At 39.5% G+C, this 24,909-nt stretch overlaps 1 protein-coding gene across 1 annotated transcript in view; it reads right to left on the reverse strand.

The window, feature by feature from the left end:
* ANO10 (anoctamin 10) overlaps window positions 1-24,909 on the reverse strand; it is a gene marked incomplete at its 5' end in the record, with an annotated part of 116,094 nt that overhangs the window by 23,259 nt on the left and 67,926 nt on the right. Inside the window, one exon of the mRNA XM_084260841.1 lies at window positions 17,305-17,421. Coding sequence (XP_084116967.1) covers window positions 17,305-17,421 — 117 coding nt within the window. The remainder of the gene's footprint in view (window positions 1-17,304; window positions 17,422-24,909) is intronic.

Below are 24,909 nucleotides of genomic sequence, written 5' to 3' on the forward strand. Positions count from 1 at the left end.
AGGGCTACCATTTTAAAAGACATTCTGTTCACCCATTTCAGTCAAGTCATATTGTTCAAACAAAGCTTAATAAAAGACACTAACAGACACTATCAAGCAGGATCTCCGACAGTCCTGATAGTCACGTTTTTCTGAAGCTCGAATTCAGCCTGGTGTTAATGGGCCCCATTACTCACCCTCAAGTCAATTATAAGACATCTAATTTCATCTCTTACTGGGTCAAAATATAAATGCTTTCATTTTCAAGCGGGATTTATATTACAGACCAAGTTTTTAGCTGGTGTCTATCCATGAAGTTATTCACGCTTTGCCCTAAGGGACAGAGATGCTCCACGTACAGTTAACAGAGAGGGGTAGGTTCCTTCACAGACTGCTCATAAATGGAAGATAGGTTCCCGTTCTGAATTACCTTCCAGAGGAACCTATTTTTCTGCTCCTTTTAAGGAACAGGGGAGACTGGCACATCTAAAGCAAATTCTATATACGTCTGTCTATAGAATAGAATATTCACTGCAGATATTCTACTTTTAATTCCATTAGCTATGACAGCAAAGTGCTAGCACTATACAAATACTTCCAATTAGTTATAGGAATCTCATACTCTTAAATATTTTTCTTCCCCACACGTACAGGGCTCCTTAACTTCTCTACCTAGCCACTGTTTTCAGTCATTTAGGGTGTATGGCAAGTCTCCATGCATCTTGATATAAAACAGGCATAAGGATTGTCCTTAGACAGTACAAAAATGTTTTCCTTTGTCCAACAGCCAAAGTAGCTAATGTCTTGAGTGCATGAATGTGCACAAAGTTTATTCAGCAGTGCATCTGCACAAAGCAATGTAAATGTCACGCTCGTTGCATTTGTTCAGCGATGCTTTTCATATTTTAATTGAGCCATGTTTGGAAAATAACACAATATTATTCCACGCTGCTTATGGATTCACAGTGTTACGGTAATCTTTTTTAGTTGAGTAGCTGCAAAGCACAACCACAGAGCAGTCATTCATCAATCCAGCCTTTAGAAACTGTGGTTTCTACTCAGCTGTAAAAGAATCACCTTCTTAAATCTGCACTCTTTATTCCCAGGCAGTGAAATTAAACCAGACTCTACTCAAATATTCCAGGGCTTAATATATCTAAAAATATCTCATGACCAGCCTAGCCTTTCTAATCAAACTGCAGATTTTCTATCAAAAAGAAGTATGAAAGTGAAAGTTATTTTACAAGAGGTGGAACAGCTCATATGGCTAAAATTATCTTTCCCCACAAACATATGCAATACCATGGCCATAAACCATGGTATATTTTTCACCCCAAGGTGAAAAATAATACTCAAAAAACCCACCACCCTGAAATAATAAATAAAAGTTAAAAGAAGCAGCTACAGAATGAATCAGTATCACAATTATTATCAAAATTGTCTCTCCCAGCTGATTCAGTTATAATGGCCACATGGTTATGTACAGACTCATACACACATTCAGGTGTATAAGAATGTGCATGCATGCACTGGAGTTAGTGTAACAGGAAAGTAAGTTTGTATTTCAAATAGAAACAAGAGAATTCACAGTTAACGTACATTTCAACTTACGATGAAGGCAGGCACTGCCCGTTATTTTTCCTACCGTGAAGACAAAGAAATTGCCCAATTTTGGTATCAGTGCAAAATTTTAAATCAAAGGATGGAACCTCTTACGAGCATGCCATGTGCAACTCCCTTTCCTGTCACTCCTCCACCTCCCTCTACTTTCAATTTCAGGTTTCAGCACTCAGTTTTCTTTGCACCAGCCTTTCTTTCCAAACCAGCACATTTTGTTCTCGTTGAAATGAAGGCCTTTGAGAAGTGAGTATTTTGAGTGCTATAACCAAAATGTGCGTATAATGAGAGTAAATTAAATGCAATTTAATCTAGTTGAGAGCCTGGGAGATTTTGTTCAAATACTGAATATTGTGATGAGTGAACAGCACGATTCCGAACAGATTCTTTTCTTACTTGGTTCTTTGTGCCCTAATCAAATCAATGTAAACAAACTGCCTAGTGGAGCAAGGCTGGCATGGGTACTTAAATGACTTTTTTCAGCTCGTTTCTTTGCCTGGATTAATTCCATTGTCCCTGTGTGTAGAGCTGTGGAACACTCACAGTGGCAAATAAATGGATGTTTTCAAAATACTCACCATACAGGGACTTTAAAATGCCTAACGACTGATTAGAGTTCAGGGTGAAACGCAACAAGGCAAAGAGTACATTTATTAAATCAGGTTCATGAAACCCACTGCGTTACAGCCTAACATCATCTCTCCCATGGAGGCTATAAACATTAAGATAAGTAAAACAAAGAAATGCAAAACTGAAAAGATTAGAAGAGTCTACACACCAAAATGAATACAGAAAAAAGCCCTTTCAGAACAAAGCACCATAGATGGGTAAGAACAAAAATGGGTACAAAAATAGAGAGAATGGGGCAGGAAGGGGAGGAGACCATTTGTATAACCAGTCCTCACAAGTCAGGTCTATTTCAGTCAGGGACTCTTTGTCAGATAAAGTTAACAGTCAGCCTGCAGATTGATGTACAGAACTAGAACACTGAGCTAATTTGTTTGCCCCTTTTTTACCTATGAACTAAATGCTGAAGAAACATTATTTTACCTTAACTGGTTCTTTAAGTTATACTGTCATATGGATTTTGCTGATGATACGCTTGACACCCATGAGTTGATGTGGTCTGACTGTCCCAAAGCCCCAACTGGAGGAGAAACAACCAGCTCCCTGTTTCTTTATCAATACAGAATCAGTAAGATAAATAAACCCCGCTGATGTAAAGCATTAAGAGTGCTGCTTGATGAGCACAGGCTACAGATCCCAAAGAACAACCTATTACTTACTACACCATGCAAACAATGCAACCTGCAAACGTCTTTTGAAACCTGTCTGCAGAGATCTCATTCCCAATGACCAGCGAAGCATTACCCTGTGGACAGAATGTGCGTGTGAACTGCTCCACTGAAACAGAACAGGGAGTGCAGGAAGGCTCCACGGGGCAACCTCCCTACACCGGGAAAATCAGAACAGAGGTTTTCCTCAGGGAAAACCACTAAACCCAGTTCGCACCGTCAAAGCAACGAGCGGTTGCCGGTTGCTCACAACCCAGACAATGAGATCCCAGCAACTGTGAGGTGACAAAACGTGTTTTACGGCCCCGAAGTAGGAAAACAGGCAGCAGCAGCTTCTGCCAAATGCTTCTCTGCAGAGTTAGCGGAAAGCTGCGATTACCAGCCAGCAGACAGAAATAGCAGAAAGCTTTTCGCAGGAGGTTAGTGATTAACATTAGACAGCCAGCAGACAGAATTTCCTTCCTTTTACTTTGCAAGTCAGTCGACACAAAATGTTGTTCTTTGTTTCACGGAGAAGAAATTTCTGACCGATGGCTGAACTGCCCCTCGCTCTGGCAATGGACCCTATTAACCCTACTGTAACGTGCCAGGTGCAGCGATGCTGGGTTTGAACACAGACCCCAACTGCAGTTCTGTGAAGGGATATCAGGCAGAAGAGGTAACTGGGCTATAGGCTGGAGTTAGATATTAGCAGAGGATTAGCATAATCTGCATTGTGGTAATGGAGCCTCAGGCATACCTTTTTTTCTTGGGCACTGTGATTACAGGATGCAATATCCAAGAGATGTCTCTAATCCAAAAAATATGTTCAGTTTTGTTAGATGTTTGACAGGTACAGAGGCTTCAGCCTAATGACCAGTGTCCCAAATCCAAAGCAAAATGTTTCTGAACAGAGAGGAATTGATAGGGCTCCTGCTTTGCTAGACAGTGACCATCGTAATGCTCTGTCAACATTTGGCCTCTGGAACCCACAGAGAGGACACATCATCTGTGTACTAGAACAACTGGATGAACTCAAGTTCCTTGCAAAGGCACCACGACATATGTATGACAGTATTCTGCCAGCTCCCCCACCTTTGAGTGAGTTTGTGAGAGAAGGCTGAGGGATGAATGCAATGGAGTACCTTCTAAGTTGAATTCATCTTTCCAGTAACTTAAGGAGAAGAGAACATCTTGTAGAACTCTTGTCTGTTATCTGTTCCAGCTACTAAATACAGTGATTTCAACCATTTAACCTGTAATATAAATTAAATCTGGCAGACTGTCAAGAAGGTGCTGCAGCTATCTGACTGAAGCATGAAGAGTCGAGCTCTTACTGCTACCATTAAAATATGCTTCAGAGGGTGGAAGAAGTTCATCATCATCAAACACCTTTCGGTCTTGATGTTAAATTATGATGGATTAGAGAGGCCTCAGCAGACTTTTCCCTCACCTTCCCTCCTCCCCTCCCCCCTAAATATCCACATGTCTATGTGCAGGAGAGCTGCAGTTCTACAAACCTACAGAAGATTTTTACTAGCAATAGCAAAAAAGCTAGCAAAAGACAAGCTGCAATTCTCCTTTCCAAATGCAAAGAAACGTCTATTTGGACTATATATAAACAGCAGGTGCTCCCTGCTGGGCCCCAAATCTCCCCACCATTTCACAGTATTGAAACATATTCCACTGCAATACATGGTTTTTCTATGTGATCTGCTCTTTTAAACTGATAGGTGCTTAGTCAAAAGAAAATTTGATTGATTTCTTACAGACATCTGATTCTGTTCTTCTTACAGATCATTACATTACTTCTGAATATACTCGTACACGTATCTCATGCAAACATGCTGCCCACTGCTGTAGAAATAAGGTAAGATGTCCATTTTCCAAGCACGCTGCTCGTGCTACTGGGCTGGTTTCAGGCAGGCAGTGGTTAGTTTTAGAAGAGCAGCATGTGACCTGGAGCACCGGGGAGCGCTTATGTAAAGTGCTTATACACCTTATGTAACTTCCATATACTGTGACAGCCAAACCATCTCTCAGATCTTCGACTACCCGACAGCTCTTGCTCTCTAACTCTCTCACTATCCAGCTTTTAAGGAGCTATTAAAAAAAATAAAACCCACTGACAATCCTCCCTCATTCCCTCCCCCCCCTCAGATTACAGACCCTACAGCATCACACTAGCTGCCAGAGGAAACAGATGAGGTTTCTGGTTTTCAGACATCTTCACACGTATCCCTCCAGCAAACCTAACCTTAGGAAAACCACGTTGTGCACACACTACAGCCACTGTTTCACAGCAGGAGAAACCCGTGTTTTAACAAACGTTTCTGCTCAACAGTCCAGTCTTTAGCTGAAATACTAGCTGAGGGCACTTGCTGAGGAGGAAGGGAAACTGGTTGTGTGGCACTCATCTGTTAAACAAAGCTAAACTTTTTGAAAACATCTTGTGAAAAAAACAATTCCTATCAATTGTGCTCTGTTTCTTGGTGAGTATCAATGCAAAAAGCAAGGCATTTTGCTCTTAAGAAAAACAGTTCAATTTGTCTTTCCTAGGATAGCTACACATTAAATAACGCCTTTAAAAAATTAAAATCTCTTATAATTATTTATAGCTGCTATAAAACCACATTTGTAAAATAAAAATCTTTCAGAAAACTAAAAGTGTAGATGACTCGAACCTACACACCCTGGTCAACAAAGATTTTAACTCTCAGCACACCGTTGTAATGGAGCATCCTCATTTTACACCAGTATGATTACATTGACACTGGCAGAATACAAAAAGAAAGTATAGGTAATATCAGTATAATATAATGAGCATTCTTCTGAAATATCAGCTGTAAGAAAGTAAAACCACTATCTTGGTTCTTGCCACTGAAGTCTGCACCTTAATTGTGAGATATCTTCTTTAACCTTGCCAACAAAAATACAACACAGAATTTGAATTCAAAGAAGTAGCACTTAGCAGTAGCATTCCCAGAAACACAGTCAGAGGATGCAAGATAATTTGACCTAAAAAAGCTAAGAGGCTTTGCGCATTACAGCAGACTCAAATGTTTATCTTATTGCAACAGTTTTGCCCTCAAAGCTACCCAGTATGATTAACGTTTGCTGGAAAACATTATGCACACAAAACATGAGTAGAAAGGCAGGAACTTTTAAATGCATCTACTTCAGGCAAAGCTGCTGCCTATATTCTTAAAAATCAACCTCTTGTGAGCATAAAGATGCCTTCAAGAAAATAAAGGTGTACAGTAGTAAGAAAGGAAAGATGTGCAGAAAGCACGGGTTGCAGAAATTTGGCTAGGCATTTTGGAGGTGCCGGACAGAAGTCCCTAAGCAAAGTGGTCCCCTTGAAATGCAGGAGATCCCAAACAGGTGAAAGATTCAACCTCAGTATTTCTGAGAGCTCCTGTCATGAAACAAGTGCTTGACCATTAAATTACATTTTCAGATGCACAGCACAATTTTCTGTAAGTCACACACGAAAATGACTAAATACATGAACCAATATAAACCTCTTCTGCATGAGTGCAGTATTTTCTTCTTCTACCAAGTAACAGAGTTTGGAAGACGGACTTTTAAGCATCCCAGTCCCAAGTGATAGAAATGACCTTAGCTGTTTTAAGAAACAAAACAATGTCACTTGCTGTGTTGCCATCTTAACTGCTCAGCGTACTTCAAAGATACAACAGGTCATGATATCAATCACCATCAACTCCTGCACATCTCATCTACTGACAACTACCAAACTGACAGTTGTCTGACTTTGCAGTTTTTGGCAGATTAAACAACTTTCCATGAGAAAAGGACAGGAAAGTACACTCAGCATCTAATACTCCCCTGTAGTGGTAAGGTAAGAACAGATTAGGTAAGTTGAGTCACATACCATGCCACAGTGGAAGACCAGAAACTACAAGAACCTTGCCAACTTCAATTTTCCCAAATTTAGCAATCAGTCTGATTTCACTGTGTTAGCAAAATGCTAACCTGGCCTCCAAGAAAGAGGACTCTGCACCAATTCACATTATTTGGCCATCTGTACATAAACAGAGGAAAAAAGGAGTTAGCTAAAGCTCCGAACCACATGATTTGATTAGACTAATTGTCTTAAAGCAAATTTGCAAACATCATTAGCAAGCTAAAAGCAAATCAAGCCATCGTGTTTTCCACAAAACCAGTAGAATAAAATTACAGAAACGCAAACTCCCATATTAGAGAAGCCAAAAGGACCTCCATCATAATTCAAATACCTCCTCTCATACGTAAAAGCTAAATCATTTTTCCACCAAACCTCATTAGACTATATTAAGACATCTGGAAATACTCAACTCATGTCCTTAGCACCAAGTATAATGAGTTGTAGCCTTCCTTGTCTTGCTGAAGGACACTGTAGACCTTAAAATTGTGCCTCCTTTATGTAACATCTAATTTCAGCCAGTGGGCCACATTACATTTTTATCAGAAGGTTAAAAATTCTCCTACTAACCTTCCATGCACTAGTAAATACATACATACATAATAAAGCATCCTTTAACTGTTTCTTGCCATGCTAAATAGAGTCTTGTAAGATTCAATATCAGTAAATAATCTCCCCCATATTATGGCAGCAAATGTTACAAACTATTGTTTCCGACTGTTGCAGAACTTCAGAGAATCATTTGTACATGTATTAAAGAGAACTGCTGGTACTGGAATAACATACTTATGAATGTACCTATGGTAGACACAGACTTCTTCCCACACAAACATGTGTTTGCCAGGAAAATTACCAGAGCTTAATCTCTGCAGCCTTCCCAATTTTTGTCTCCTGCCTTCCTGGTATGGCATCACAGCTCCTTTCCGACTTCCTGATCTTATAGACCAAATTAAGAGAGGATAAAACCCAGTTCCTTTGGAAATTCAAGTGCTACCAGGGGTGGAGGTGGGGCTCTTGGTTTTACATATGCATGGCATGCTTTCACAAAGAAAAGTCTCACATACAGTTCAATGAATTTATATTTCTTTTAATCTTCCAAAGCAAGGAAGGAGAAAACCCCCAAAACCTCTCCAACAAAGCATCTTATATTAAATGATTATATTAAAAATATGACCTTTCTTAGTCCACAAGGAGCTCCAGATATACCCACTAGCTCAAGATGGGGAAACTGGGCTGGATGACTGATCGCTTTCCCCTTCCAACCTGTGTCAGTCTACGGTTCTGTGAAATCACAGACTCCTAGAAGTCATGTTTAAATGTAGCCTAGGTATCACTAGAGTTGTTGGTAATGGGTAAAATTTTTGAAGACATCAGAGCAAAGCTCCTTATGTTATGGATACAGCAAGCCTTAGGAAATGGGTGTTGACACAGAACACGTATTTTCTAATTCTCTTTGAACAAGTGGGCAGTGTCTATTTTAATAAAGATACCCGTGTCAGACATAATTACTTTTCAGCTAACACAGATGAACATATGTAGTGTTTGCAGAAGCATCTAATGTACTGGAGTTAAATAAAACCACCTTTGTTGGACCAAGTCGCTTCACACCCGTCTGTTCACTTGGAAGGTTTTCTGCAGCACAAATTTTGCTACATTGTGAATTATCACAAATTTTGAGAAGCAGCAAAAGAGAGCAAGTGGACAAAACTGAGCTGCCAGATAACATGCATAAATTACAATTATGTGAATGAAATATGAATTGGTAATTTGTTCTAGAAAACTAGGCACACAAACCCCAAGCCAAAACCCAAACACTGCCACATGCTGTCCAGCTTGTGGGACCTCACTGGCTCCTAGGGGAAAGTAACGTGACAAAGAGTCAATCTCTCACCCCACCTGCCAGGCAGGTGTCCCCAGTAAGACACCTCAGGAGCCAAAGGCTTTCAGAGGCATTCACAGCCTGAAGCCTCCTGCAATGCAGTCTTTGTCTAGCTTTGGAGAAGAAAGCGCAACAATTCCACCCACTCTCAACTGCAACTAGATGAGAGGATGACGGAGAGGAAAGTTAATTGCTGTAAGATAATTCGTTGCTAACACAGAAAGGTTTCACAGGAAAGAAAAAAACAAGCTATTTTAATGGACATTACTAGTGCAGAGCAGTCCTTGATGAGCTGACTGCACAAGCTGTCACTGCTTGTGTGACAGGGATCCAAGGCATGCAGGACAGGGCCCAGTCTGTGACGGTCAAGGGACTGTTCTCTGCAATAAAAGATCCCTTAGCAGAATGTCATGGTCACAGCAGAAAGCATCAGTAAAGCGGGTGCTGGGAGTAAATTCAGTAGGAGGCAGAAAAAAAGTCTCTAGAACGTGTCTCCTCTCTTGCTCTACAACACAGTTCTTGACTGTACTGAGGGGTTTTGCTGTCTCTTGCAAACTGCGTGAAATGGTTGGACTTGATGATCTTCAAAGGCCTCTTCCAACCTTGTGATGCTGTGAAAATGTTCTGTATCTACAATATACACTGGCGACACTGTTTATGCCTGGCTTGTTTGTACCTATCTGTGATTACAAAAAAAAGCCATGGCATACCCATTAAAACACTGCACCTCTCACTTAAACACTCCAGCCAGCAGTGCAGACTGCAAAATAAAAAAAACTAATACAGAGTGAACATAAGTGCTAATTTTTATCTTGCCTTTCAAAAATCATCCCTCTCAACACATTTTCAACTATATCAATTCTTTAGATGCTGAGGCAAGGTACAGCATTAGATACCTGAGCGTGCAAGAAGCAATGGCCTGTGAAACCACCTTTACAAAATACTCTGTGATGAAAAGTTTGAAAAATATTTGCATTAAGGACTACTCTCTAACACAGTAAAAGCATATGCTACTGAAGTCAAATATATGTAACATACCTAAAGTATTCACAGGCACTGTGGAATTTAAACAAAATGTACACATTACAAAATACTTACTAGTCTTTCTATATTATTCAGACAAGCCATTATATCTCATTCCAGAATAAAAAAATATAAATCCATATATATATATGTAGCAAGGACTTGCCTATTTGGCATGAATCTCACACACCTCACTGAAATGGCAGAAATATATCAGAGCACTATTTCTCATGCATTAAGAAATACGAGCATTCAGGGCAGTACCAGCAGGCACAGAGATTTTGTTCAAGTTCAAAATGCATTGAAGCCCCAGTGGCTGCAGATGCAACACATCGTGTTGGATACCTGGTCTGGGGATCACCACCATCAGCCCACACAGCATGTGCAAAGCCTCAGTCATGGTGCAAGCGTCATCACAGAATCACAGAACTCCAAGGGTTGGGAGGGACCTCAAGAGATCATCAGGTCCAACCACCAAATCTCACTAGCAGTGCACTTAAATTTTTGTCTTCCCACCCACCCACCCTGCACGTGCACAGCTGCTTGCAACAAATACCGGTTTTTTAATCACCAAGTTCTAGTCAGTCTTACAAAGTTTCATTATCATTATCAAATCACAGTAAGTGGGATTTTATTTTTAAAGGAATTTTAGAGACAAGATATTTAATGTTTTTCCTCTCACTCTAGTCCTTTACCTTCCCAGTAATAGATGCAACTGTTATTTAGAAGTCTGTAACTACAGACACATGAACGTCCTGTTGAAAGCTGGTTACCAGAGCTCTTGAAATCAAATCTCACTGTGCACTTCACTCTGTTGTATAAGAAATGGAATAGCCTCTTCCCTTGTATTCAAACCAGTTCACACGTAATTCGGATCCCCTCTGGTTTCTGAAGCTATGAAAAAGCCTGATGTAGCTGCAGTATTCTTACAGTAGGAACAATTTTAACCTAGTTTTTATCCTATCCCCTTACTCCAGGGTTCCTTGTTGAGATCGTATCTTGACAATGATCTGGCATGTCAGGCAGAGAGAGTGGACCGAACTGATTGATGTTCATTCCACCACCAGGCTCTAGGTCAGGATTTGAGAAAGGTAAATGAGGTTATCTTTCCAGAGAGGCTCAGCTGTTATGGAAACAAAACTTGATGGACAATTTTACCCCTGGTATTAGTCACAGAGAACAAATGGATTGCTGGAAAAGAAAATTACACCTGCTGAGAAGTTGGTGCACTGTTTATTTCTGTTCTCATTAAGAGGACGGAAAAGTATCGTCTACCATCACATTACACTCTTATCTATTTAAAAGTTTATAGTTACATTGTTAGCTTTCAAGGGTTCCATATTTAAAAGTTTAACTCATCTGCAAGCCAGGCAGACTTGGTGTCATCTCATCTTCAGCTGAGAAGTCACAGATGAGGACACAAAAACCTTCCACCCAAAGTAATAGTCTTTTGATTATTACTTTTTTTTTTTTCTTAAAGGATCACCATTTAGTTTGGTTTTGTTAATACTTCTATATTGAAAGCAATTTTCAGAAATATACTCTCAAGAAAGGTCCAGCATTAAAGGAATTCATGTATAAAATACACTGGCAAAACTATGTTTGAACACAATCTGTTCTCCTGTCACTGGGTCAAAGTCTTTCTATGCTTAAAAACCTGTTATGAAAATATAATAAATCTTACTTGCATTCTATCCCCACTGCTACCAAACACATGCAAATGTTCTATTGACACATCTGAAAGCATTCTGCCAATTAACTAAGGAAAAGCTGCATTTGCAAAAGTTGTATTAACAGGTTTGGACTCTTTGAAAGAGCCTACAGCAAACAATGATTAGTATTAGTTCTATTTTAACATCACCTGTGAGTGATGTCTGATTACACAAGCCAGTGGATCCTATCAAAAAAGGGCAGCCACACATTTTTGCTGGGAAAAAAAGAAAAAGTTCTTGCTATAAACATTTTTTCTTTAGATACAATAGTATTTTTAAGGATTTTTTTGTTTGTTTGTTTGTCAGAACAAAGTATTTTATGTTATCTCATTCTCTTTTAACCTAAATTCAGTGTCTGAGCTCAAGACTCACCAGTCTATCCTACAGGTTGTTTAGCAAGTCTTTGATTGTTTGAATGAAATCTTTTTGTTTCATCTACCTGCCTTTCCTGCTGCCTGACTGCAGCTTTGTGTTTGCTCAGCACTGCCAGCATGCACGGAACGAGCTTCTGCTTTTATTATCAGCAGTGATTTGATGGTAGTCCTAAAGCCACAGGTAGCCCTTTTCTGAGCTCTCTAATTCTGGCAATTATAGCACTGAATGCAGCAGAAATCCGCTGAGTTTGTTTCAGTCTCACAAGAACTGACTTCAGTTCCTATTTCACAACATAAATAAGGAGGATGTTAAGAACTAATGACTCATGCTCTCCCAATGGTTAAAAACTGAGAGAAAGATCTCATTCTCTTCCTTCCCCCACCAAAAAAAGAAAGATAATTTCTGAGGCTCACTGGCAGCTCAAGCAGCAATGTTGGGCCATCACGCTCACCATCATACTCTGAGACACATGATGTGTTAGCAAATGGAAAAATCTCTTCAAGAACAACAGCTTGAAGAGGTGCAAGGCGCAAGCATGTGTGTTGCCCAGGGCTCAAGACCCTTAAGGTAGCAGTATCTCTTTGCTTTGCTCTGAGCTACAGAAAGCTGTTCTCAGAGTGGCCGAGCACTCTAGGAGGACAGGACAGGGGTCAGATGGGTCAGCAGACTCAAACTCAGCACCTTCCTTCTGGAAAGGACGTGATCAGTGCCAGTGGTGCTATTCTGTGGGGAAAGGGCAAGGTCCAGCCACCTTCTGTTGCTTTGGAACACACGTTATTCTGCTGGAAATGATTAGGGAGGAGTACTGCTGATTTACAAACACCTAGATCCCACTCTAAAACAACTGAAGCAATTCTTTATGGATATGCACTGCCACTAAGGAACTGTATGTAATGGTACAACCGCTACGGGAGAGACTGTACGGAAGAGCAAAAGACCTTTCCCTATGTGGTCCGGGGTGCATGACTACACTGCTTTATCTCACTCTGAAAATAACACACCTCAGAGGATATAGGAGGCATATTTCCATGGCTGGTGTTCAATAAGCTTGACCCTTTTCATTACTGGTAGTTAAGGAAGCATGACAAATGCGAATCATGGGCCCTTTGCTCATGAACATACTATCTATCTGGGGTCTCTTTCTGGTGGAACGCTTACAGGCAGACATCAGATATCCAACAGACAGAAATACTTCTTCAGAGGCTTCACTTACCAGAAGGAAAAGGTATTCCTGTTAAAAGACATCAGCCACCCATGGCTACGACACTAAGAATGGAAGCTCAAACACAGGGATGATGGGGTGTTTCTACATTAGATCCCCATGGAGGTAAGGGGTGGTGAGGGAACTGGGTAGGGCTGCACAGAAGAAAACCCCCTACACACCTGCATTTCTGCTCCAGCTCAAGGACAGAGTTTCTTCCCCCTGTTGTTCCTCTGAAAAAGCAAACTCTTGCTCTAAAATTTATTTATTGTTTTGCTCTCAGGGCTATGTTTATTCTGCTGAGATAGCAAAGGAGATACTATAAGGAAAAACATATTTAACCAATTTATACAATCCACATTTTTTAATGAAAAAATACCATAAAATCCACAAGCATTTTTACATCAATAAGCTTTTGTTTTCAAAGCCAATACTGATGCTAAGTAGTTGCACTTCGTGGTAAGATGCACCATTCCCCACCATTTAAAATTCTATTTTTCCTTGAAAAATTGCTATTAGTTGTACATCATGTTGGAGTTGCTACTCTCTGTATTTCATGCTCAAAAAATCATTGCATGAATAATTATTTTCTCCTGATGTCTCTGCTTTTCTTGGGTCTAGCTTCAGTGCAGAAAGAAGGTATTAATTTGACATTTGCCTCAATTGGAAGAACATAGTACTGGGAGGATCTCATTAATACCTGAAAACACATTGCAATCTAGCACACAAAATGCATGTTATACTGTTTAGTCTGTGGTTGTCTTGTGTTTCCAGAAATTAGACCTTTTATGAGGACAGACTGTTGACCCATCTCCAACCATGAGGGCCTCCTGTCTATTCATTAGAGCTTTGATCTGCACAGAAGTGAAGATGCTTTTAGCAGTGTAGCTTTCACTATCACTGCCCCAAAAAATGCTAGTTGGTGTCCTCACACTGGTTTTAAACCATGGGTCCTCAACCTCCACCTATGGCAATTCCTGAAACACTGCAGAATTAACTCACTTGTTCCACCTTGCAGACACACTTACACGTGGTCTCCCTTTATTAAAACAGAAACTAGAGAAAAGAGAGTGGTGTGGTTCTGTGCTTGCAAGAAGCTGATACAGCAGAGTATTGTAAAGAAGCAAGGGAAGTCTTGGGGACCTCACCCCCTTTACTAGCTAGCTGCTTCCCTGGGAGGGATCATGATGTTCACCAGAAAAAGGTCCACCACACTAACCGCAGGCAGTACTCACTTCTAGTTGCCCAGCATCCAGGATTCCTGCCAGGTGACAAAAACTGACAGCATTTTAGGGAACATGAACAAATTTCTCCTCCTCCTCCAGAAATCTTGAGCTGTATTCTCATTAGTCTTCTATTAATTTATTCTCACTAGTCCTCACATTAATTTATTCTCTCCCCCCAAAACAGAGCTTAATCAGCCTCCCCTGCCATTCTTAACCCTGAAGAACATGGGGGGAATTTGAAGCAAAGCCTGTGGATGTAGCACATTCCCCAATTTGAACTCAGAAAGGTTAAAGTATCTCAAGTTATGTCAACAAACTGTTATGATATTTTGCATGTAACATAACAAAGTATTTTCAAAATAGATTGAATTATTACAACCCTCTCAACAGTCCACTCCCTTTAAAAAGTCTTAACACAAACCATGTAAAGAAACATTTCAAAGAAACGTTTCAGAACTTCATGAAAACTTTTCTTAAAGTTTGAGAACTTCAAACCCAGGTTCTCATTCCTATATAAAATCATTTTTTTAAATTATGGCATCTTTCACCATCTAGGAGGTTTTAACTAGCTCTAATGATGATCATTCATCTCAATCTGGGAGCTGAGACACCGTATTCCCTAAAATCCCTTTCAAATAGGCACTAACTCAGTCTTCAAATGGATTTGAACACAGAATAGTTACAGTCCCACCGTACCACGTTGAAAAGCAATCAAGCTTAGCATTAATGACAATGTAAAGGTGCTCACACTATCTAAAGTTCAGGATTCCAAGCATAATCAAAACAACTCTTCAGCTGTATTAGGAGACATTCTCTCCATACATACATACAGAACCTAATAATCTATTTCAGCATCTTACAGGTTTACAGCTGGATAATGTTAAAACTTTTTAATAGCTACATCCAAGAGAGCAGTACTCTAAAAGCTCATAGGGTAAAACACAATGGCATGCATTTCTGGATGGCCTCAGGAGAGGAACATGATGCACACTTGCACAAAAGTATTTAAATCAGTTTCTTTGTTAATATGTGGTATCCCAGACTTTTATGTCTGGGCTGTTGTGGTTTTTTGATGGTTGTTTTGGGGATTCTGTTGCTGTTTTTTGCCTGAAAGTGATATGTACAGTCTATATGACCATGATGAATCTCAGTAACAGAAGGAAGAGCTGGAAAATGTGCTTCCTAAAATAAATTCTTCGGTACCTTTTTGCATTGCCAACATGTTATTTTTAAATGCAGACATTATTTTACTCAAAAATATAAGACACCAGAAAAAAAGCCCAAATCTCTACATGTCGATGGGATACATAGCACAGTATCAATCAGAGGAAATCTAAAAAAAGGGATGGGAGAAACATGTATTTAAAGTACCTACCAAGGCACCTGAAAATGAGCCAATATTCTTCCTATAGGAAGCCTAAGAGTATTAGCTGAGAACTGCCAGGCTTCTGGTTCTTATTCAAACTGAGACTGGCTTATCACCACTGAATTAATGAATCCCTGAAGAACTGGAAAACAGGTAAATATTACTGTAGGGAATGCACAGATGCAAAGATAGGAAATGAAGTCGTAACTGCTGGCATGCAGGCTCGTATTGAAGGAGAATCTGTATATATTCCAGTTGGCACATTATAACCAAAGGTGACTATATTCACTTGAGCTTGAGGTTCCAGTGGGTGACCTAGTTTTGCCTGTCTACAAAATGAAAACAGAGAACAAACAACTAAAATAGAAATGTAGTCCTGTTCCTTTTAATATTATCTAAAAAGTACATGAGATCCATGACTAGCTCCTAGTAACTTCAGATAAAGAAAGGCAAAGCAAAACTATCAGGCACTAGATTCAGTTGCAATTTGGGTTTTGTTTGTTATGGCTGATTGCAGAAGACAGTGCTGACCTCAATAGTGATATTCTAGTTTCACACAATATTGAGATTTTAACTAGAAAAGGCAGTGCATTGTTTGACAGGCTCAGTTTGTCCAGAATTAGGAGATCATTTAAAAAGTAACTTCCTATCCTACACACAAAAATCCCCACAGTATAGTAGAGGTTTCACATCTGCATGTGGAGCACACCAAGAACACGTTCATGTGAAACCACATGCTGCAGTGTAAAAATACCTCAACTAAAAATAAATAGGTGAACCAGTCTCTGCAGCTCCATGCAGGTTTTGTTTTGGTTTGGGTTTTTTTACTGATAGCAAGCTAGCTAAGAAATCCTATCTACCAGGATACAATCAGAAATTCCTAAAGGACACTGCCATTGCAAAACCAGATCTCTAGAGTGAATATCCTACTGAAGTTAATCCCATGCAATTCTTCACATCTTGTTATCCCCACCACTCACTCTCTGGAATCACTTGTTAAAACAGAAATTTGAAAGAGAAAAATCTAGTTTCTTATTTTCCTAAATTGCTTTGGAATGCTTGTTAAGTATGTTGTAAAATACACCTTGCTTATGCAACAGAATGAGAATACTGTATGGAAAGTAAAACTAAGGCAGCATTACCATTCCCTCATACATACATAGTTCTCAGCACAATCACTTCAAACACGTTCAGCCTGTTCACAATTTCTGTTTATATTAGAGCCAAGCTAAGTGTTTATTTGTGATGGTATTTCAGCAAGCTGAGAAATTCTAGTGCTGCAACCACAAACACCTCCAGGGGATGGAAACAAGGTTTCATGAAGCCTAATGTCCTTTTAAAAGTGACAACATAAACAAAGTATGTTTGCACACACGAGGACAGCAGACACTACAAGTTCCTACATTCCTAGCCCTACCAAGAATCCCAAGGAGGCTGAAAGGAAGACCATTTGCCTGCTGCTGATGCACACAAGCGTGGTGGATTGCAAGGATGGATGAATCTGTCCAGCGCTCTCCGCCGCTTCCTAAGCGGCGATGGGTTAAACAGAAAGCGAAGCGGTACCAGAAATCCTGCAGTTCCCAACCCAACGTGTAGAATTAAGCTGGGGCTGTTCCCTACTTCACACTCTGTGCTGTATGCTGTACTGCCAGCGACTGCTTCACACCCCACGCAGTCTTTTCAGGCCACCAACACTTTCCCCTGCCCTACACGCCCACTGCTCTTACCTGTTGTTTGAGAGCCTCCAGTGATTCAAACTCCAACTTGGCCAGTTTTATCTGGATGTCTCTGGGCTTATCCGGAATTACAAACGCCATGATGAACTTTATGGCCAGTAGCAAGTGCTGGGGGAAAAAAAAAAAAAGAAAAAAAGAAAAATATTGTTTGATAAAGTTTGAAGCATGGAGAGAGCAGAATATTATTTCCAAATTTTAGTAACAGAGTTATAAACAATTATTTCTTGAACACGTACTACAGCATACTGTAACAACACCGAGCCTCAGCTACTCCACATTTTTTCTATTTACAGTTATTAATAATTTGAATATAAACACAGAGCTTGGCTTATTTTAATATTAACCCTGTCTTCACTATGTATCATAAATTTCTAACTCAATTTTGCATTTGTGATTCCAGGTAAAAATAATAGCTTTGAAAACATATTATTGGTACATAAAAATTAAATTCTGGCACCCAGCACATAGTCTCATACTGAATTTTTTTCATATCCACACACACATAATTACATACTGTTAGATGCAGTTATAGAAACATACACACACATAGATTATGTCATGATACAACTGAAAGAAGTACACTACATAAAAAATACAAACACAGACTTTCTGCATTCCTTAAAACCCCTGCCTTAGAGAAGTTATTGAAATCCAAAACCACTGCTTTTGAAGAGAACTGCAAAGAAGAGAACAAAACAAAATAAAAGATGACCTTTAAAGCAGTGGCACACTCAAGAGCAGAAACTTTCCAGGAAACGAAGAAACATTCCACATCTAATTTGGCATCTTACTCACAATTTATCACAAAAGATTATACTCTTATTTAAGAGAAAACAAGCAGAATGTTCTGTCAAACCTAGTCATTGGCTGGTCTTTACATTTCACTTAAAGATGCACCATTCCTCTCATCTCCCAAAAACAAGTGCCAAGCTGTCAAGTCAGTGTTTTGTTTCTTCCTCATAGTCTAAGGAAGAACCATTAAATCTTATTTTGTCAAGAGCTGAGCCAACCTCATGCTGCACGTTTGCCAGCAGGACCTTGGTCCTAGCTGAGAAAACCCTGACCTATGTAATAAGTATTATATAAACAAGTAACCACATGTGCTTAACTTGAAGCACATGCTTAAGTTCCACTGACAATGATACTCATAGAGAGGCTTAATTTTAAATTGCATGTCCAAGCAACTTACCAAATTTCCCTGGCATTTTTATAGAACAGAAGAGATCAGTGCTCCTTTCTGAAATACTTTCTCTTGAACTCTATGGTCTTGGTGCACTTCAGCACATGAGTAACAACAGACCAAAAATCCCTGAGATTCTGGAGTTATGTGAGCTAGAAACAACACCACAGACTTCACAGGAACAATAGTGAACCTCTAAATAAGCCAATTCCAGTAAACAGAAGGAAGAAATCAGTAACAGGTCAGAGAACAAAAATAGTAACAGGTCAGAGAACAAAAACAAAGAGCCATATATGAAATTACTTTCAAAAATTAATTGCAAAAAAAAATAATTAGTAGGTCTAAGAAACAAAGTGTTGATGCAAAGAATAATACTTCAAAGAGATGAAAGCAAGGCTGAAAATTAATGCAATGCCAATACATACTCAATGAAAACCTGAGCACAGATGAAGAGGTTAATAAAGCAATTAGCATGTCCACTGCATAACACAATGGCAACACTACATTATTAACAAAACCCCTTATGTCAACAGTGAAACATTCTCCCATTCAATAGTGTCTGCTACTAAGGAACTTTTCTTGCAGAAGAAAACGATAGGAATACATAACAATAAAACACGTCTTTGAGCAAGCACTGGAGGAATCTCTTAAACGTAAAAAGGTACCATGGTCAAGGCAATAATAGAAACTAAGACAGACAAATATCCCAGAGTCTTGGGAATCCCTGGTTGAAGGGGAGTAACTGAGCTGCAGATAAAATTTTCCAGTTTCCAAAGCAAACTACGGAGACCAAATTCAGAGTAACTCAAAACTAGGTAACAGGATTAGGGTCAAACCTTGCAGTTAGGGCAAATGACGGACAGAACTAGTTGCAAGGCCATTTCAGTTTGAAAAAAAAGACTCAGCATCACACAATGTAGTTTCTAGCTGCCCAAAGTCCTTTAGACAGGGGTTCACCTCACTTTACTAAACAACAGGGGAAAAAAAAAATTCTTATTTTATAAATCATGTTAAAGAGCAAGAATTGAATTTTGGAACTGCAATTTTTCAGCTACTGCCTCTTGAAGAGTCTTAAAAACATGAACCAAGCTAGTAACTTTCTGTATAGAGAGACCTTAAAGTAGCTCCAAATTAAAACAATTTTAAAGAAAATAAATAAAAATAATTTCAGGGTAACGTAAGTAATATTTCAGAGGACAGAGACTAAGTTTTTCCCACTTTTGATAGGGGTGAGTAAGAAATAGAAGAGATACCTAGGGAAATCAGAAATAGAACCAACAAAGATGCTGCAGTTAATCCCAGAAAAAAAGCCCGTGTTTTCTAAAAATAGATTTAGAAGTGCAACATGCTTTAACTACTTCACCACGTGAAGAATTTTATCATAATATGAAGGAACCAGAGCCCAGCAGGTCAGTAGTATTCCAGAGATGGGTTTTGTGGCAATAAGCTACCTCTACCCACGTGTATTGAAAAATACCTTTGACACAAACTACCTGTTTGTCAGAAAATCTGCTTGTCAGCTTTCATGCTAGCCAACTCATAGCCTGTAAACACAAGGATGCAGCCTTAAACACAAAGGTAGAAACTGTAATTCAGAAGGCATTCAAGCCAGGGAGGGCTGGAAAGTTGGTGCAAAATGGGGAAGTTACTACTTTTGCTTGCCCTAAAAAAAGATGACTGGGTTAGACAGACGTTTAGTTTACCCCCCAGAATAGCTTTTTTTTCCCCTCTCCCATCAAAACAAAGCTTTAGCAGTCATAAAGTGCTCAGAACTGTGTGGGATGATCCCACATGCAAGCCTGTAACCTCAGAAAACACACGGGACTTACACAACCGCAAATTCAGTTCAATTCCAACTCCCAGTGAATGTGAAAAAAATGCATCAGAGCAACAGCTTCTCTTGAATAACTTCTCCAGCTCTTCCTGTTTGCAAAGCAGGACCAGTATCAATAAAACCAGGAAGGTCATTAGCAGAAAATAATGAATTTGGGTCTTACAATCCATGAAACCTCTTTAGAAGAAAACGTATCTAATTTTATTAAGAATTTCTATTGCATTTTGGAATTGCCGTTTGACTAAGGAAATAAAAGCAGTTATTCAAGACAAATTGAAGGAAAATCAGGGAGATTAGTAGTTGTGTTCATTACGTCATTCAGATTTTGTGCTGATTTCTTAATCTGGTTTTAGTATAATACCCGCAGGTCAGATCCACAAAAAGGAGACATCTGCTTTCAGAGGAGTTTTAAGAGTACAGTATAAATGACCAAACTAGGCATCAAAACTCTCTTTCATAGCATAACGTTATATTAATACCAATATGAACATGTTCGAAATAGAAAAGAGGAAGTTGATCCAAATCCACTACACAACTAGTGCCAAAGCATTCATCCAATACTGATTTTTAAAATTTTTTTGTTATGTTTTGGCAAGGTTTTTTTGTTAAATCAGGTTTCTGCAACCATTAAAAAGCAGCGCTGTTTCCATGAACATGCCCTTCATGGTTAAAAGAGGGCTATTCCATGGTGAGCAAATCACAGGATAACATTCACACAAGCTGTAGGCTCTCAGATGCCAACAGCAAAGTCCCCTTTTATTTTGGTATCTGCCAAGCTGGCACAGAGAGAAACAGCAATGAGTGTCTCCCCCTTGATAACTGCAGTGCCATCAGCCTCTCCGTAGTCTTGGGCCAGGTGCTTAGAGAGCCAGAACAACTCTTCTGTTCTGCAAAGCCACCGACAAGAGTAGAAGCAGCAGCTGTGTTGTGAGGCAGTGGGTCCCCAACCACGTCTCTTCTAAAACATAAAATGCAAATTCTGGTTGAATTCCTGGAATTTTGAACAGCTAATTTGATTTCTATAGTGGTCTTACTGCAGCAATTCCTGTCAAAATCTACTCAACTGAATAATAAAAAAAGGGAAACAAAAAAAAGAGCATAAGCAGTAGCTCTGATGCTGGTTAGCTGGCAAAGAGCATGCCAAGCGTCAGCTTGGCCAGACTTGAATAACATTTTCTATCAGAAAGCCTGTTTTAAAATCTACTATTTATAAAAACTTCCAATTAAAATCAGAAATCTGGACCCAGTCCAGCCTAGGAGCGGGTAGATACCGTGAACCAAGATGATCACTGGTTACTAATTCTGTGTAGGTCAGGAAGCCTACCCCAAAGCCAACACCTGAGAATGGCACATGGCTTTGAACCTCTGTTCTCCACCGGCATTCACCAAATGCCTCTGCAAATGGAAAGTATCACTGCAAGATCGTGCTGCTGTCAGAACAGAAGGCAGGGAGATCATTAGGTTCTTTGCTAGGACTCTGGATCGCAGTATTCTGGCATTAAACTAAGCTGAAAACAGACACAGAGAAAATAAATAATAAAAAAATAATGCTGTCTGTCTGTGGCAACAGCTTTTAGCTTTGAGGGGCCTGCATCTTTCCAAGAGTAGAAAAAAGATGGGAAGAAAGTGAAAAATAACTCTGTCAAGGGAGCAATACAAGCAAAGAAAAATTTCCATAAAGCTCAGGAAGTTCAATTAAATTAAATTGTCTTTAATAGACATCAATAAAATGAATTTATGAGCAAATATTTCTGCAATATACATAAAAAGAAAGCACAACCAAACTTTCCTTCCCACTTTTAGACTGAACTGGCTTCATTACAGAGTCTTGGTAATGGAGCAGAATCATCAAGGCTGAGGGACTTTAAAAAGTTCTTTCTTCTAAAACCTCCTATCCCATCTATTATTATGGAATTGTTGTAAAATAGGAATGGAATATGCCTTAGTAATAACCTCTAAAAGTCCTTTCAAAATTTCATTTTATCCACAGACATGTCCAGAATGGGGGTGGTGACGATGAGGAATGATAAAAAAGTTTTTATTTCATGTTGGTCCTGTTACACTTACAGTCCAGATGCCTCCCACAATCTGCACATTCCATCTACTCCCTTTTTCCCCAAAGCTGCATAGCCCACTACTCCCTTATTTCAGCCCAAAGAAGTTTTCCCCTCCTCTCCACCAAAACTCCAGGGAAGCACTAGGGCCGGGGTGCAGCCTCCCTGCCTCAGATTCAATGCAGCTTGCCATCCCATCCCAGCAAAGCCTGCCTCTGCTCTCAACTGGAATACGCTCAGTACCAGTGAAACGTTGGTGCGCTTATACCTGCTGCTCTCCTTTAAGTCTCTACAAAGCACAGAAACCAAAGACAGTTCAGAAGCGCCTTTCTTTGCCAAGCTCAGGCAGTCTTCTCCTTGGAGCATCACAAAGAACGCTCTTCAGATCAGAGGAAGCCTTCTGTCATCCTTTGGACTGCTACTTCAGAGCACAGATACAACGCGTCTTCTCAACACAAGAGGAATCTTGGTTTCATATATCTATAAATATTCTGTATTTATATTAGTTTTATATTTGCATATTTTCTCCTTTCTTAAATAAAGGAAGGCATTGATGTAAATGCATAAGACCTCCAAAACCTAACACCCCCCATCCAGCAAGGAGAGTTTCGTCCTGCCCCATTAAACCATGGCCGAGAGAGACACAGCTGAACAGAAGCTTATTACAGTGTGTCAGAACATGTCAGCAGAGGCGGCATTAACTGGCCCATTTAAAATCTATTTCTCCCTCTTAGGTGCCAACAAAATACAGGCACAGAGACCTGTGAAGGCTGCCCAAGGAAATCTGGCAGCTACGCTACTGACAGAGCGCGGCACCGACCAGCAGAAGGGGAAGAGCAGATCTGAAATCTCTTACTGACCCTACCAGCACATCGGTGAAACCCGGCCCCACTCAACAGCGTATTTAAGCTTAGGTTTAGATTTAAGCATATCTATAAATATATTTATGTTTGGGAAAACATTTAAGCCTGGCCTTAAAAGCAAATTAAAAAAATAGCACCCAGGTAATTTGCTGAACCTGGGTCTTCAAATTCAATGTCTGAATCCCAGTATGCATTTTCTTCTCCTGGGTGTGGTAGGATGCGACAGGTACTAAATTCACCTGTCTGAAGAGATGAATGCCAACTTGCACAGAGCCCTCTTACATTTACACTTCCAAAATGGTTTTAATTAGTGCAGAAATCCTGGCCTGTATTTTTGTTCCAAAACCTCACAAGTAGAAATCCACACTGAAAAAGATACCAGGCTTAGCATGGAGTTTGGAGGTGCAATTCAATCATTAAAAACAAAAAGGGTTAAGCTACAGCATGAAAACTGGCATTTGTTGTTAGAGTTACACATATGTTGGCAGCACAGGCCTCTAGTAGCAGCGACACACACGGCTTTCCGGTTACGTCTTGGCCTTACACCTCAAGTTATTGAATTGGGTTCTTTCAGAAGAAGTACAGTTATTCTAAATATTACAATTGTTTCATGTAACTGTCACTATTTTAAAAAAAAATCCAATTCCAGACCAGCACTGTTGAGCAAGAGCTTAACATGTAAAACAACAAGAAAACTTTAAAAAAAGATAAAAACCCCCTCAAACAAGGAAGATAATCTCTAAGGAAACAGATTCTCTGCTCACGTTTCCAGGAAGTAACTGAAAAAGCAATGGGTTAAGCAAAGCAGAAAATAAAGTAAAACATTGCAAACATCATCTCCTAAGAAGGAGCTGAGCTGGTCTCTTCTGCCCTTACAGACTTCTGTACTCTTTGTGTTTTCAAAAAAGCTCTACAAGACCAGTTGGAAAGCAACGCAAGTCAGTGCTACTTTTGAAACTTAATCCAGCTTCTGGGAAGCCTTAGGAAGAATTTAAACTAGACACAACTTTAAACAAAAGTCACCTGTTAAATCTGGAGTCTTTTAAATAACTAAACATTCTACCAATGCATGTGCTAAATAAAATTGAAAGCACAAGTAATTTTATCAATCTTAACATTGTGACAAATTTTTCATCTTACAGCACCACTATGCTTATTAGTAATTCAGTATTAAAAAAATTCTATTTATAGATTATTTCTTATTAATGTTTAAACTGCAGCTGTTCTATATCGTGTGCTGTCATTAACAAACTCAAGCAGCATCTGGTTTTATTTGACTTTTCAAAAATATTTAGATGCCCAACTGTCCCCCACAATTGTCTCCAACAACAGCCATTAAGATGTGAGGCAGCCTGGAAACCTACAGAAATTTTGTCACTGACTTATCTAATGTTGCAGAAAGAGCCACTAGCTCTTTATTCCTCAGCATTTACATAACAGTTCAAGCTGACTTACAGATCAGATCTCTCAGACCAGTACTTTTTAGCCTACTTTCTGATTACATTCTCAGGACTTTCTCTGAATTCAGTACTTTTTGAGATGTTGAAGCATGAAAAAGAGGGGCAAGGGCTGGAAAAGTGGAGTATTTTATTTGCATACTCAAGCAACACTCCCCTCTCTCCAGGCAAACTGCCATTCTCAGGCCCTATCACATGAAGTTAAACA

The sequence above is a fragment of the Gallinula chloropus genome, assembly GCF_964237585.1.
Source record: "Gallinula chloropus genome assembly, chromosome: 2".
NCBI classification, from domain to species: Eukaryota; Metazoa; Chordata; class Aves; order Gruiformes; family Rallidae; genus Gallinula; species Gallinula chloropus.